We start from the raw sequence: 16,854 nt of genomic DNA, 5'->3' as shown, positions 1-16,854 counted from the left end.
ATCCGAGAGTCTGCGGCTGGGCTCTCTCTGAGCGTGTACGTGCAGCAACTGGGAGGGGATGTTGTTGCACAGATCAGCGTACCCTGCCTGAGTGTGCTTGGCTGACACAAGTTACAGAAGGACTGAGCGCTGGCAGTGTAGTTGTTGGCAGGGTGAACAACCAGGATGCGCGACAGCCCTTGCCACCACATCCGCGCTGTTGATGTTACTGTTGGAGGCACTTGCAGCCTGCAATAATATCTTGTTTTCCATATATACGTGGCCTCAAATTGAGATATGAAACAGTGCAGTAACTCCTGCTCCCAGTCTCTCAATTTAAAATGAGCAGCATCCGAACTGTTAGATCTGGAGAASGTCCCTGCAGTGAACAGATAGGGAAGAGAAAGAAAAACCACTGAGGAATAACTGTTCTTAAGTAGTGGTTCTGGGGACTGAAAAAGTTTCATTGTGTGGCTTCTCCACTTCATATTTAGCTGTCAGATGATATAGCAGTCTAGTAAAGATGCGCTCGGGGTGAATTTATGCGTGGAGGAGAGAGGTTGTACTTTTACCACCTGGTGTAGTTTGCAGCCCATATCACAGGACTGTGCCAATGATCCTTGTCTGTATGCAGCCACTGATGTAGTTTTTCCAACATTTCTGTTGTGTTACYAGCGGGATGGTAATTCCTTCGCTGCTGTTGGGGAAGATGATTGCAAGATCACTGTCGTGTGTCTCGTAGCAGTGTCCACTTCAGAGTCGAAAAGCTGCCCTTCAGAAGGGGCTGAGGAGRTCCATCAGGGCAGAGGAAACTCAGCTGGAAGAACAGAATTTGTCAAATATCTGTAACTCCTTGGCAGCAGCAGCAGATTCTTGTGCAAGACAGATGATATCTACTGAAATATGTTCTTCCTTTTTCATGCCAAGAATCTTACCCCCTCCTCATTCTGATGACAGAAGAAAACTGCTCTGCTGAATGCATTTCAGGGGACGTATTCCTTGCTGTGCTTGTGAAATTAATGGTTRAGCTGAATTCTTACATACTTAATCAGCCTCTTTCCTTCATACCTGCTGTTGTCACCACAGCCATGAAGTGTAACGGATCAGACAGCCGTGTGCTGGGTGAGCGTCGTGGGTTTTTGTCGAACCGGAGCCCCATGGCTTTTCTCTCTCTCTTTTTTTGTTGTTGTTGTTGTTTTGTTTTTTCTTTTTTTCTTTTGAGCAGGTGAGCAGACGTCTGCCTCCTCCAGCCTGTTGGGTGCTGACATTTGATGCTGCAGTCAACGCAGCCGGGCTTTGGTTGTGGTTCTGCTGCTGAGATGTCCATTGTTCTCAGCTGGCTGAGATGACAAACTGCCCTAGCTTTAAGTTGCTTCTTGGATAATATTTTTGTGTGATACATACTATAACAAGAAACTCTCAGTATCCTGCCAAATTCCTGCAATATACTCTGCTTTCTACCGAACTCTAGGTCTCTGACAGTATTTAGTGGAAATGTTACAGTTTTCTGCCTTACAACCTTTCAAATTCAAGAGCAGCAAAGTAAAGAGAGCGTAATTTGTCTCTTACTTACATGGTTCTCAAGCTGCCTTCTTGTTCTGGAGAACTTGGGCTTTCCCTTAAAACCACAAAAGATCTCTACCTTTTCAGGGTTGAAAACTAACTTTCAGAGTGTAGTCACAGTTTAGTTAATGCAGTAATGACTGCCTAAATGTAAAAAGGACATGAAAAAAAGAGGTGCTCGCTTACCTTGTTTGCGTCAATAAAGAGCCAATAATTAACTTGTACGTGCAAATTTTCGCTTGAGGAGGATTCAGCTAGAGATATGCTACAGGTTTCCACCACACATGTGAGCTGGACTGGACAAACCAGGCTGTGGTTTGCTCCTAACCAGCCAGGCTGTTCCCGGGGAGCTCCTGAGCATGGCCACAGTTGCGCTGACAAAATTGCCTTTACTAGTATTGCTTGTTTTGATCMTTGGGGCTGCTTTTAGGTTAACCAGCATCAAGAATAGCCTTACTGGTATGGTATGATCATACCTGAAGAAGCAGCACTGTTCAAGTGTTGTGGCCTCTATTAGTAAAATATCTCTAATTAAAACACAGAGTGGGGAATTTAGCCGAATCCAACAGGGTACTGAGCTCCAGCGGGGAAAAGCCAGCCCCAGGGATGCCCACACGTGGACTGGTCTGAGCCCCAGTGCTACTAGCCCATCTGCTCAGGCTGTTGGGGTTGCAACATGCCATCACATCCTCCGGTTTAGTTGGATAACTACAAATGAATTTCTTTGCATAATTCAAAGTGTGTTTCCCATTAAAACAATTTCCGTATTTTAAACTCTTAATAGTTTAGTATGTGAAATTTCTAATTATTAAAGCTCGACACTGGGGACTGAGAATATCTAGTGCCTATTGTTGTCTAGTTAAGCTTTTTTCAAGATGTTAGTGTAATTGGGAGCAACGCCGTTGACTTCCGTWGTCTGGAGTTACCTCCTCAATTCTGTCATGAGCTAATTTCCAACCTGTGGTTCTTGTCTGCTATGTTGGAGCAATTTTTTTGCTATATTGGAGCCATTATTTTTCCTTTACCTGTTAGAGCTCGTTTGGGCTTTGGTTTTCAGCAGCTCAGCAGCATCCTTCTTCAGGTTCTTGACCTTTTTTTTTGGTTTGGATTTATTTTCTTTTTTAGCTACCTGAACCCCAAATTAAGAACTTTGTAGCTGAGTTAGTAAGTACATTGAGAATCACAGGAAACGAATGTGGAATATTCCCAGCTGCACCACTGAGTACGCTTGAAAGCCGTTCTTCCCCACCTCTGTTGAGCTCCCCGGTAATGGCAGTGATTCACAGTGGGGGAAGCTGTACAAGCCAGTGCAACCCACTCATGAGATTTCTGGGACTGTGCATCAGAGCAAAAAGATTTGGCAGAGGCGAGGGTAGGAAAAAGCCAATCTTTGTCCTTAATACYGTGCTATGCAGAGTCAGATCCTTTCTTAGTGAATGCTCAGGAACCTGAAGGCCTCACCTCACATAAAGTGGGTGAAATTGCAGCTGCTCTGCCCTGCTCTTCAGTGTGGAAGGAAGGCCGGTGGAGATGACAGTGTTCAGGAATTGCCACCTGTGGGGAGATGAAAAGTTCAAGTGCACAGCTCTGTAGCTGGACTTTCCTAGATGTGACCAGGCATGTGAGGGTTACTCTGCGCTGCACAGTGGATGCCGTGTGATGGCAGGAATAGTGGTGGCAGAGCTCAGTGCTTGTGGGGTCTTTTGGAGACTTGATTAGGAGAAAGGGTGGTGGTTGTGGTGATGGTGGTAGTCCTCGTTCAGGTTCAGACCTGGAGTTTAAAGGGTGAGGTAATAGTGGTGTTAACTGAAACCAGTATAAAAACACCAGTCTTTGGATGCACCAGTTCTAAAGAAGTCTGTAATATCTGGTGTGATTTGTGTTTGGTTGTGCTGTCAGTTTTGCAAGAACCTTCACTGTTTGGATCTTAATGACAGGTGCAGGAGTGTCACTCTGAACTGGGAGGTTGGAAGCAATGGTAACTTAATATAACTGAAATCGTGTCGCCCTGTATCTTTGATTGGGGTAGAGCATGCTGTTCTATAGATCTCTGCATTCTTAAGTTAGAAAAATGTATTTCTGGTTAATGAAACTGTTTTCATTTGCAACAGAACATTCTGAAGGAGCATGCTGATGATGACCAAAATCTTGCCATTTCTGGTGTCCCTGTGGTCAGCTGGCCCAAGAAGACCACAAAGGTAATAAGCTACAATTAATAATCATTGTTGTGCTAAGTCTTGATATTTATTTAGCTATAATCTGACAAAGTGTTTTAGACGATCAGCAGCTGCTAGCATTTTTAACATTACTTGTTATTTTTAATGGGTTTGTAATTAGGCATTGAAGCAGAACATAAGAATGCCTCAGTAGGGATAAATTGTTACAATTGCCATTTAAAAAATAATTTGTTTGGGCCTTATTTACCTGTATGAGACTTAGAAAGGTGTTGGTCATTTACTAGTCCACAGTTAAATTTGAAAATGTTGATTTAACGTTTTGTGTAAATGTAAATGTTGTGTAAACTCTACAGGCTGGTCACATAGTAAATAGTCTCATCCGGATGAGAGGAGATTTTTCCTTTTACGCTAAGAGACTTGTATTCTCTATCCAAGTGTGTCACTGTAACTTTGGAGGGCTGTTTTCATTCTCTGTATCTTCGTTTTGCTACCTATAGATGGGAGAAATTTTTCCTGCTTGGTAGGAGTACCGTGAGGCTGGCTTCATTAATGCTTGTGAAGAATTTGAAGTAATTAACTAAAGAATAATATCAAAGGACTGTATGTTATTTATAACAGTGGTATGTTTACCAAACTCCAGTTATTCAGCATGCTGTAAAAGCCGCTCTGCTTATTTAGAAGATGTCTCATCGCTTCTATTTTTACTGCTATTCTTCACTGAATTAGTTTTATAATACACAATTCCTCTAAAAATGCTGAAAGGGTCAGTCAACATAAATCAGGCTTGTATCTGAAAATCTGTTCCTTATTGTAAATAACTTTCAAATCATTAACTGAGTGAATTATTTCCCCTGTTTTTGCTTAATTTGCTTGTGCACTTGCTGTAGCATCACTTGTAGGCATAAGAATATACTGTTTTCAAATGGGAAATAAGAGACTGTAGACTTGAGATACTGCCAGGGAAGAGTGGGGCAGAATGCTTCTTGGTTTCTTTTTGGTCTGCAGCTGAYTGCATATCAAATAGGTTTTATCTTGTTAAATACATATTTCTCTTTTTGATGGTATTTTGATGATCCATAGGAATATGCATTGTGTTTAAAACATTTATTTGTTTAAAAACAACAGAGTAAAACTTTGACACCTGAATAGGTGTCAGATGCTCCACTCCACTGCTTTGATAGCTGCTGTTCATTTACCAGTGAAGTGTACACTAGACATTGAGTAAAGAAAACCCCTTGTGACCAGGGGAAAACTGGTGTGTGAAAATGAGAAAACAGAACTGGAAAACAGCTGAATTTTTTGTGCTCTATTTTTGAGCTTGAGGCTTGTGGTAGAAGTAAGGATCTGGTATTTTGAAGCTTTTGTAAGCGTTAGTATGTGTTAATGTTCTTGTTCACTTTGGAATCTTTGGTAAATGTTTCGTTTTTATATGTTATTTTTGTGCATTGGCATCATCACTGTAATGTAAGATTTATATTTTTTGTGGTTTTAATCTTATCCCTCTTTGCAAAATTCATCTTGCTGGCTGCAAGGTTTGGGTTTCTGTTTTTATTTTCCTAGTTTCTTGTGCTTATTTCTTTTAGCCCTTCTGAAAGCAAAACCTTCTAAAAGGCATTATTGATGTTCAATGCTAAGGTGCAATCACAAACAAATACACACATCAGCTCGTAACGAATACAAGGAAAACACAGAGCTGGACTTCACACTGAAGTCTGCAAATAATTTGTAACAGAAGAAATATTTTCAGCAGTCTCTTTACATGTATTTTCCTTAATCTGTAATGAGCTTACGTGGCAGATTATGTTTTAGTTGAAGTGCACACATGCAGACACGGCTGCGTGTTTCCGAAAAGGCGCTGGCTGTTCCGTGGGCTCCCTTCTAACAGGGAGAAATTCGCACCCTCTTAGGTATCGCAGCTCCGTCTCGCCTGGGTATGGAGGCCAAGGAGTGAGCACCTTACGAAGACGTGTCTTAGTGTTGTGTCTTTGAGCCTCAAATTATAACATGTTGGAAAGACAATATAGAGGAAGTTTGTATAAAGACAAAGTTGTAAGCGGTTAAGCTTGTTTTTTTCTCCTTTGTTCCCTTTAAGTCCTGATAATGAAGTAGAAGATTTTAAACAGAAGAAAACCCTTAGGGAAGGGGAAACTCCCTTTGAAATTGGTTGGCAGGTGGAGAAGCGAGGCTTGGTGGCCAGAAGATTCCACGACCGTTGAGCGGGGCAGGCAAACCTACCAGGAATTTTGCTTTCTATAGTGTAGCTCCTCTGGCCTATAGTATGTGTGAGAAATGCCAAACACCTAACAATGCCTTTCCCGAGATACCAGTGTTTAAAGGGAGCAGCAGATGTGATACGGCATGGTACCAGCTATTGGGGGATTGGAAAGAAGACGTTATAGCTGGTGTACAAGTTTCCAGGGAGATGAGGATTGTCTGATTCCAAATCCTTAAAGAAAAAAGAAGAGAAGCAAACTGAAATCCAGGAGGAGAAGGCAGTAAGCCGAAAACGTGGCTCTTGCTTTCTCTCAAGAGAAGGCTCCAGAAGATTTAGAAAGACAAGAGCAGCAGATGGAGGAGGAAGAATAAAGCCAGCACTAAATGCCAAAACATTTCAAAGGAAATGGAAATGACTCTAAAGAAAGGAGGGGAAGGGACTAGAAATGGAGAGAAAGCAGGATGAGAAGAGAGGCAAGTATTGAAAAGAGATAGAGCAGAGAAAATGAGCAGAGGGAAAGAACTCGTACTAAAGTAGGAGATCCYGGGGACATTTTCAACTCTGTGAATAACCCCAGCTGTGGAAGGGCTTGTTTAGTTATATTGAGCTGCTTTTGAAGGAATGTGCCTTTACTAATACTCATGTTTAAAATTGAGTTACAGTTTCTCTTACATATTGGCAGTGCAACAGCGTGCGCGGTTTGATGCTGCAGAGCAGTTATTTGAAGAATGTGAAATTCTGGGATTTAGAAAGGAGCAGGTACACTTACCCTAATTCACAGTTCATAGTGGATAAGGTAATAAATGGGCAAGAGGTTTAACTAAGTGTGAGAGTCCCATCCATCTGCTGTGGTCCCACCGTGCTGCATTGCTCATGACTACCTTTTCTAAAGGTGTTTGGGGCTGTCAGCTGTATTACATCTCTCTCTCTCTCTCTCTCTCTCAAAATGTACTCACTTTGAAAAGAAACAGAAGGATCAGAAATGTTCTTGTGAGGAGATAGAATAAATAGGTTAAATAGATGACATTTGATGATTTTCCAGTTAATGTGCGAACAGGGAGGCAAGAGTCTGCATTCTGTTCCCAACTCCGCTGCAGCCTCCTTGTCTCGTAGGAGGCAAGTGGTGCCCTTCCTGTCCTTGAGCTTTCCCACATTAGAGGATGCTGCTGATGCTTCCCTGCCTGGGAGGTAAAATTAATGTTTACAAAGATCTGTGAGACTTTTGGCAGAAAGTTTCATAGAAAGACATATGAACCATTATTATTTTACAGTAATAGGGAAATGGCATGTGATTTATAGACACCTCTTCCAATCAGATTTATTCATCTTTATGTGGCTTTTTTGAGTCTTTTCCACTTTTTCTATTCATTGATAATTACCTAGCCCAATTATCGTACTCCAGGAGGCATCCTTTTTTGCAAATGCTCCTTCAGGAGAAACAAGAACCTGCTTTTTTTATTTCAGCTGTAGAGTAAAACAGTCCATGTTCAAAAGGACTCTCCATCTCAGAATGACTTATGTAACTAGAATATTCMACTTTGCTGGAAATCCTCGGATGTGTACAACAATCCTAATTTGGTCCTCATCAAGGAATCAGAGTTGCGGGTCTGAGTAGATGTTTGAAGCATGCTGATCATGGTGTTTAACTGACAGTTTTGGTACCGTCAGCCTGGCCAGCACGTTTTCCCTAGCTGGCTGCCTAGCGTGGATGCAGCCGCGGCTCTGCACGCTTCCGTACCCATCTCTCTTTTGGGGGGTTGCATAACGATAAGCTGTCCTCGTTTGGGGCTGAGTGTATCTGTTGTCTTTCGTAACAGTAGTCTGCCATCAGAAAGGGAGAACACCTCGGTGCTTGCTGCYCTGAGATTCAGTCTGAGAGAGGTAAACGCTAGAGCGGTATCTGCGGTGGGAAGCGAGGTGCTTGGCTCAACTACCTGCCTGTGGCTCTTGGGCTGGGCGCAGATCACCTCTTTTATAAGTCAGACCGTCTTCCTTTTTGACAACCTGCTCAGGTTGCTTGATGCTGAACTTGTCCCCTTGACAYTGGTGCAGGTTCCAGCCTGAATTGTAGCTCCCCCTCGGGTTCGCTTCGTCCTGCTGGTTGCTTACTGCCTTCTGGCCTCCGAGTGGAGTCTCTTAACTGGCCAAAGACAAGTGGGAAATAATTGTAAGAAACCAACTCCTTCCCCATCCCTGGGACRTGAACTTCTGCTTGGTGCAAAAAGAGAGCAGAGCCTGGCCCAAGTCTAGGTTTCCAGTGTGGTGACACAGATCTCTAATCACTGGCGTAGAAAGCTGGCTACCATCAARCCACACATTAAAGCCCACTCTCGGGGTTTGCTCAGCCCTACAACATCAAACTTCCCATTTTCTCTGCAAAGGGATTTGGGGGTAACATTCTCTTAAGGAACTCAGTGTATGGCCCAAGCAGAAAACACACATTTTTCAAACCATTTCCTATTTCTGGAAGACAACAGCCAGCTCTAGTAGCACATAATTACACTCTGTGGCAATATCTTCTGTTTTTACTGTGATAAAGATCTTTAGTCATCCATGAAGAGCAGCTCTAAAGAACCATAATGTGTTTGGACTCTCTTGTTCTGTGAAGAGTTAGAAATGCAGACTGTGAGCTATAGTCTCATTCCTCTTACCTGATATAAACGTAAAGTCTCTGCATTTGTAATGGTAGCATGTGTCCAAATATATATGAGTTTAACTGAGAACAAGATACAAGGCTGTAATTTTCAGTGTCTGGCTAACAATACTGGAATATGTGGCTGTTTTTCTGGCCCTCTGTTCATACTTTTTTTTTCATGTAATTTTTACCTGTTGGTTTTAAGAGAAGATATTTGAAAAGTATCATAAAGAAATGATAATATCCTTATTTAAAGAAGTACTGTTAATTAGTAAAGGCCACAAACTGAATTTTTAATTGGAAGATAGTTTTGTTTAAAAACAACCTTCCTTGCAGTGTTGGCATTGCAGATAATATTCATAGCAATGTATCAGTGCCTGAGATCCAGGAAGAAAAAGTGATCAAAAACAAAAGGCAGACATAGTCTAGTTTGGGGGTGGTTTTTATTTTTTGGAGGAATTTTTTTGGAGATAGGGTTGAAAGAGACCTTCTGAGTTAATGACTCCACTTTCCTGGTATCGTGGGCAACCATAGCATGCAATACTATTTAATGGCAATTTCCATCTTCCAGCAGTTTATTTTTTTACCCTCATTATTTTTACTAGAAATGTCTTGCAAAATCCTAGATATCTGTGTTTCTCAGGGGAGAAATGAATTACTCTGCAAGAGGTGAAACAAAAGGCTGGTTAATACAGTTGAGAAACTGCTGGGCCAGACAGTTGCTGTAGCACGGTGTCCTGAAGAGCTGGGAGAGCAGACATACGGTGATCACACATCTGGAGAGGTTTGAATGAGGTCTTCTGTGCACCTTTTCTACGCTGCCCAGGGCTTTTTTATGTCCCAGTTACTGCTACTCAGTCCTCTCTCTCTCTCTCTTTTTTTTTTTTTTTTTTTCCTACTCCCAAGCTGAAGAACCACTATTCTAATTTGACTGTAGAAGTTTTGAGAGGAGGGTGGATATGGGACTGCTGAAGCACATACAGTATTCAAGATGCAATTTCTTGTTCAGCCTGGCACAACAAAGTTGAGGGGGGAGATGACTGTTGTCATCTCCGTAAGTACTTTAGGGAGTATAAACACCAGGAAAGAAGAGATACTTAAGCTAATGGACAATGCTGGCATGAGAACAAGGGAGTATAAACATGCCATAAACAAATTTCGAYTGGAAATAAGATTTCTGACTGTTGTTCATAGTCCGAACTAAGTAGCATACAAAAAATAGACAATATATACCTGTGATGAAAAGGGTGTTGGATTCTTCAGCAATAATTTCTATTTTAAATAATAACAGGCAGTGATATTAGTCACACTCTCCAAATCCAGAGTCCAAGAGAGGTCCTTGGGCACACTGATGTGTCTGTTGCCATCTTCCAGCAAGGACACTTTTTCCCTCTTTTTGATAGTTAAGATTGCTGGAAGGGAAGATGATCTACTAGCTTTTAATAACTGTGCTCCTTTACGTATGGCTCTAGTTTTATGAACATATATGCAACACTGTGCATTGGATCAAATTTAAGAAATAGTAAGTAAATGGACTAAGAATTGATGGACACAACAAATCTGAATATAGAAATTGGAAAAAAAAAATAGCATAAATTCAAGAAGTCAGAGAAGCTTCAGTTTGAAAAGCTTTGGCTGTGTTTACCACCATTGATTTTTCAGAAATGTTCAGCATTGCTTTGTATCCATTCCTCTTCAGATTCAGAGGAAGAGGTGCTAGGTGGACAGAGAACGTTCTTAAAAGCTTTTTAGTAAATACTTCCAGTTTTTACTTGCTTGCTTACTAAGAATTCCTACCACAGCTATTGCTAGGCCAGCTCCACCCTCAGTAGCAAGAGCACTGAGGGACTAGTTACAGCAATTAGTGTTTTAACCAGAATGGTGTCTGAAACAGATCTGAGCATGTAGAAATGGCACAACATCAAACCAGCGTCGGGTTCGGGAGCCTGCCCCGGGGTTCCCACCAGGAAAGCCACATTCCTGGTAGGAGCAGTGCAAAACCTGTGCCAAATTCCCCACGATGGACCAGCCTTCCAAGAGCCATTAGGGCTCTTGTACTTGCCTTGTACTTCCCTTGTGAGAATATGAAAATATTTGAAAACAAATACTGTCAATTAAAAACAAGCATTTAAGGATTACAGTAAAAAATGAGTAGTTCTAGYGTAGAAAAAGAGCTGGAAAGGGGAAAAGGAAAGGTCAGAAATACACCAAAAGAATTCTGTATCATTTCTTGTGCAATCTGTTTTCCTAGTTGTGATTCAAATCAAATTTTACATCAGTCACTCCAAGTGCCACAGGAGTGAAAAGGAGATTTAAACTGTCACATTTTGTCCTTGCCAGATGCCAGTTTAAAGGTGTTTGAAGTGAGCTCACACAGCACTGCCTGAACTCTGCTTGGTGTCAACAACGACTTTAAATGCTGATAGTCTGCAAGAACATTTGCATACGCAAATACACGAGTATTGTGGATCCTTTTTGTTGATTTTTTAAAAAAATACTGTAAAGTTCAGAATTTATTACAAATCAGACATTTCTTAGTAGTTATCAGATACTAATGGTAATTCTTCGAGAAAATAACTAAGCACAAAAGAAAATTAAGATTAAAATCAACTTAAATTTGTTTTTCTCCTTACTGGTTTCAGTTGCGATTGAAATCAGTGATTTAAATAATTTGGAATAATTCTGTGCTTTCACACTGTAGGACTAGTAATTGCTGTGTGGCAGAACACTCAGTTTATTCAGAAAGTCACTTGTGTTCTGGCTCCTGACAAATCCATGGAGAAACAAAACCACATAGGTGAGGGCTGGGGAAATTTTTAGGAGCCTTCTTGGGTGTACAAACCTAAGCACTTTCCCTGCTAACTACACTTGGGGACAGGAGAAAACCTGATGCACCAGCAGAACTGAAGACTCACGTAAGTGCAGGGCAAAGGAGGAAGAGCTGCGGAGCCACAGGGAGCGTGTCGTGGGCCTGCTTCCCTGCRGCAGCACTGGTGAGGAAGGCAGCTCCTTGCCTGCTTCCTTCATTTTTCTGAGCACTGCTTCAGTCTCGTAGAAACATTAGCGCTCGAGACAAATTCATTCGTGTGGTAGCTCCATGCAGGCCAGAGGAGTTTCAGGGTTTGGTGCATGTGTGTCGTACATAATGTTTCTGAAGAGCGTCACTGTACATCCCCTCAATATTTTTCTAAAAGCTCTGCCTGGTGACTTGACAGATTATTTCTCACCTCAAGAGGCTGTACTTGAAATATTGTRTCCCTTCAGGGAGTAATTATAAATAGCAAGGACTTGAATGAGCACCTTCTTAATCTTCCATCTTTGACTTAATATTTTCCCTTCTTATCAACTCTCAGCCACTTGCTTTGAAATTTGACCGATGTCTTTATGTGATTATACATCAAACAGGTAAATTAGAGCTATTTTGATTCTGAGTATAAATTTGAATGGATTGGAAAAAATGAACAGACATCTCTATTTTCAAACTCATGTCCTCAAAGTATCGTACTAGAAGAATTATGTATTCTTCCCCATTGACATTTGTCCACCATATGCATGTGCAAGAATATTCAGTAACATTAATTTATCCCAACTAAGGCCTTGACTACCATTTTACAAGACAGCTATTTCTCTTTATTTCATGGTAGTAGATGTGCTGATGAAAACTACGTTAGTACCAAGACCTTTATGTATGTGAAATGAATTGATGTGTCTCAAATGTTATCACCAGAAACTTCACTACGTTCATTGTTGAGTTGGCCAACAAAACAAAACAAGCTAAGGTTTGAATCTGGCTAAGTATTTAAACATCCTTCTGGTGTTTCATCCTCCCCTCCACACACACACGTTAAAAACACTGAAGCTTTGAGTTACGTGGCTGAGCGTTTAATAGTTCTGTTTCTGGATCGAAGCACATTGGCAGAGCAATGTGGAAGGCGTTTGTCATTCCACAGTACATGCTGCGTAATTATGGACATCAATCCTGCATACACTTTTCAGAACAAAATTGAATTGTATGTTCTGTCCCTGAGAAGATGGCTTCCTTTTAGTTCCATAGCACATTGAAATTAAACTCTGCTGAGAATAYAAATGAGGTCTTGTTTCAACTTTATGACTTTTCTGCAGGCTCTAGTAGACCAGATACAACAGGCATAGAAGCACTTTCCTCTTTGAAAACTTGCAATCTGAGAAAAGAAATGGAGAAGGCCCAATAAAAGCTAAGTAGCTTTGAAACTTGTCTAGCRTGTTTTCGTTGTCTTGGTCCTGGATGTTTTCCTGCAAATGCAGATCAGGTCTGTAGGTGACAGTTGAGTAGTCATGAAGAAGAGTACTCTTCCTTTACATACATTTCAGTGCATCATTTGGTTGCATCTAAATGTTTGGGTTTGGTCTCTAGACTTTGAATATTGCTCAGATGCTGGATGCGACTGGTTGTCTCACCAAGAGTCTTTGGTGCTGTGTGTCAGCACACAGAGCCACATACAGGAAAGCAGGTTATACATAYTCTGGTTAATCCACTCTTCAGCTAGCAGCTGCATCTATTTGCAAGTTCCTCCACAGCGTGGCAGTCATTTCTTATCTTCTTAGGAGCTCACTTCACTAGCTGTTGCATTTACTGGCAGAACATGGCTCTTGGAGACACACTGTTTATGCTGTGGAASTACTCAGTGGTATAAGGATTTGTGGAAGAAGGAAGCATGGCAGGACTTCCCTCATTTGCCAGTGCACAGTCCCAATCAACCCATRGCTTTTCATGTAGAGAGTAATTTCACAGGTCTGGATCTAACAATTTGTTGAGTATGCTAGTCTCTCAGGTTCCACAGCTCAGAGGCTGTGAAGGTGGCAGACCTCATTTATTTATCAGCAGGTTCCCAAGATGCTCATGTCTTGGGTGGTAGATGAACTTGATGTTCAGTGCCCTCTCTGTGGTCTTATTTATTGTATTTTTAAGAAGGTGGGATTTTATTTTTAAGGTTTACGAGAGAGATCAAGTGAGTTGTCACTAGCACATTCTGCCTGGGCTCTCGACCTTCTGGGTGCTGCTCCTCTGCTGTACTGTAACAGTCCAACTTTGTTGGCCTTCAGGAGCTCCACTAACATAACCCGTGCCGCCTTTGCCTTTCGGATGTTGGGTATTGGTTAGAAGACAAGCACTAAGCATTACATGGAGGGGAGTGATCAATGGATTATTTCATCTGTATTTTCATTATTTAATCTGCAAATAATCAATTAGACTTTATTAGAGAGATTACGAGGGATACTCAGTGTATCTGGTGAGTATTCTTTTGTCATAGTTCAGATTAAATTAATAGTAAGAAGAAGTAAGATCATGCTATTAGATGGATATTTGAAGACATGTTAGACTGCCAGAAGGTCACTGCTATGTTTAGAGCACTGAAATATTGGCCGGGGTGTTGAGAAAGGTTGTGTGAAATTTGCCTGGGCCCAAGACTTAGGATCGTATTTCATACGAATAGACACTTACACCAAAACACTGATCCTTAGAAAGCTGTTGGGTAACTCTGTTATTCTCGTACAGGACAAGAATCATTCATAAACACCTCAACTGGTTTCCTTTTCAAAAAGATAGGTGTTGCCACCTAGAAAGCTGTAGAAGCTCAGATCACAGGACTTCTTTTCAAGGACTTCTACATAAACCAGTTTGGAGTTGCCTTTTTCCAATTGTCTCCATGTAAATGTTTTCTCTAATATCAGCTAAATATAGTATTCTGTAAAGATGCATAAGTTTCAAGGGAAGGTTAAATCAAAGATGTATTTGCACCATATTAAAAACAATTCCATCTCAAATTGAAAATCGTTCAGCAAAGAAACTCCAGCGTCTACTGTGAAAACACTAATCCTGTTTACAACTGAGCACTGATGTTGGCAGCTGAAATCAGTCGGTGCTGCAGATGCTCAGGAGCCAAGTGCATGTCGTGCCGGGGTTGTAGTCCTCTTCCCCCCATCTCGGTTTTACTACGTAAGGATATTTGCATGAGAATAAAATCTGGTTCTCTGGCACTCATCTGCTCCTGCTGTTCATTCCTTGCTTGAGTTTATTGTCTCAGTTTGTGACAACGTAATTGGTTTCTGTGGAGCAGATTATGGTATTGATGAGACTTATATATGACTTCAGGTGAGGGGCGGTCCGAGCCACGGTGCGGATCAAAGGTGSTGTCTCCTTTCCTCCAGTTCTCACTAAGACCGCTTCGGCGGTTTAATTAAGGACGTTATTTATTGCTGAGTTACACCATGAAAAGCTCAAGTATGGACACAGTTTTGCCAATACAAGTATGATTAGAGTCAGTTTTGCTTATTTTGCTTTCTAACTGATATTAGCTGTACCAGGCCAGTCGAATTTACACTAGAACCGTTCATACAAGGATCGTTTACTGTTTGGCATAGTTGAAAGTAGTGTTCTCCAGTGCTGACAAGCTGAAGGATTTGAGCTGGAAAAATGCTCTGTTAATAGCTCCTTCTGTGTATTAAATATTTCTTTGAATGGTTATCTGCTCTTGTAAAAGATGAGATATTTGAAGAGCAATTATAATCAGAAAAGTTAATTGTACTGTAACATTTTTCTCCCACTAATTCTCAGTTTGCTATTTTATATCACATCCTATCCATTTTTTTCTTTAAACACCAGCTCTGCAAAGTTTACCTGGCATCTGAAAATCATCCCGAGATCAGCTCCGCGTGTGGGTCTTCACCRGTAACGCGCCCTTCGTAGTGGGGAYGCGCTCGTGGCGTCCGTCCGTCCGTCCCTCTTGGAGGCGGCGGCGGCGTAGCGCGCGCTCTCCCGCGGCGGCGGGGGCCGAGGAGCGAGGCTTGGGGCAGGGCGCGCGACGGCACTGACCTGGCGCGGTCCGGCTAGGCTAACGCAGATACCAGGAGCGCTAACGTTCGCGGCGGACGAAAGGCGTAGGCTCATCTGCGTCACGATGTAAAYTTGCTGCGAGCGACGTTTCGTCGGAGGGTGACTGGTGGCTCGTCCTTGGGGGAATGTGGCAATTTTTTCTCCCATCCGGCTCACGGAGCCGGAAGGCTGGAGAGGCAGGATGAGCACGAGCCCGGCTGTGCCGAGTGAGGCTGGAATAGGCGCAGGGCTCGTGGAGACCCCGTGGCCAGGCGGGGACCAGGCGTCCTCCTACGCYGGGTCACCTGCTTGTGCCGCTGCTGGAGGCACGCTCGAGCAGAGCAGGCGTTGCTGCAGTCACGTCAGTTATCCTTCCTTCGTATCCAGGCTCTCCTTTGTAGATCTGTAGCTAGAAGTGCATCCCCCCGCCTTTCTCCTCCAGAAAACGCTGGAGTCTCATGCTGCCTTGTGCTTCGGAAAGCCAAGGCCTTAGGCACATGCCTTTCGTGCCTCCGCTTTCGTCTGCTCCTGGTTGTACACGCGCACAATGGGGGAAGAGAGAAACCTGAGGAGACGAGCTGGACGTGTCTGGTTGTATTTTGAAAATCCACGTAACGTGCTGCAAGTAAACGTGTTTCGTTTCTGGCATCGCAGATGAGCAGAATTTGGGTGAATCCCCTCAGTTAGTCACAACTCGAACGTGAGTCGGCGAGAGGATGGAAGGGCAAACAGAAAAATGGATGTTTAAGGTATTCAGAGGAAGGGACATGTAACGACGTGATTCAGTTGCCTTCACCAGCAGTAGCTGCGAGTATGTGTTTAGAGTATTTTGTTAGTTCAGTGCRAGGCCAGGCTCGCCGCGTCGAGCAGGGCTCCGCAGCGCCGCTGCCGGAGCGGCAGGCTCTCCTCCGGCGCAGCCCCTGCCGGCGGGCTCGGGGCCCTGCCTGCGGCCACGCRCCGGGGAAGCGAGCGAGAAACTCGTTCGTCAAAAATCCGGATGCAAAGGCCATTAGATCTGCTTCTTTATGGCTTCTTGGTAGCTCAGCGCATGCAAATATTTAATCTCCTGTTTAATTCTGTGTTGTAGGCGTAGGAGCCAGAGGCAAAATCCTAGTGACTGGAGCGGAATCGGGATTTCCCCTGAAACAGGCCCATAAACTTCACTGGGAAAGGGAAAGGTCGGCGCTCGCGCTCAGGCCTCTGCGCCTCGACCCGCCGCCGCGGCCTCGCGAAGGCGACGGTGCCGCCGGGCACGGGGCGGCCCCGCGGGGAGCTGAGCGCCCTGCGGGGAGCTGAGCGCCCCGCGGGGAGCTGAGCGCCCCCGGCGCTAACGTGCGGCCGTCAGTGCGTGCCGGGCCGGGGGAGCAGCTCCCCGTGACCCGCGGGGGGCCGCAAGCAGGCAGCCTCGCCGCCGGGCGCCCCCCCAAAGGCT

At 43.3% G+C, this 16,854-nt stretch overlaps 1 protein-coding gene across 1 annotated transcript in view; it reads left to right on the top strand.

Moving 5' to 3' along the window:
• The window catches only part of KDM2B (lysine demethylase 2B), a 108,448-nt gene that overhangs the window by 65,085 nt on the left and 26,509 nt on the right, over positions 1-16,854 (top strand). Inside the window, exon 9 of the mRNA XM_085321044.1 lies at positions 3,654-3,740. Within this exon, the coding sequence (XP_085177170.1) occupies positions 3,654-3,740 (87 nt within the window). The remainder of the gene's footprint in view (positions 1-3,653; positions 3,741-16,854) is intronic.

Source organism: Rhea americana, unplaced genomic scaffold (genome assembly GCF_003343005.1).
Source record: "Rhea americana isolate MKP2758 unplaced genomic scaffold, rheAme1 scaffold_68, whole genome shotgun sequence".
Taxonomy (NCBI): Eukaryota; Metazoa; Chordata; class Aves; order Rheiformes; family Rheidae; genus Rhea; species Rhea americana.
Note: the sequence above shows the minus strand (reverse complement) of the source record. Positions and strands in the feature narration are given on the sequence as shown.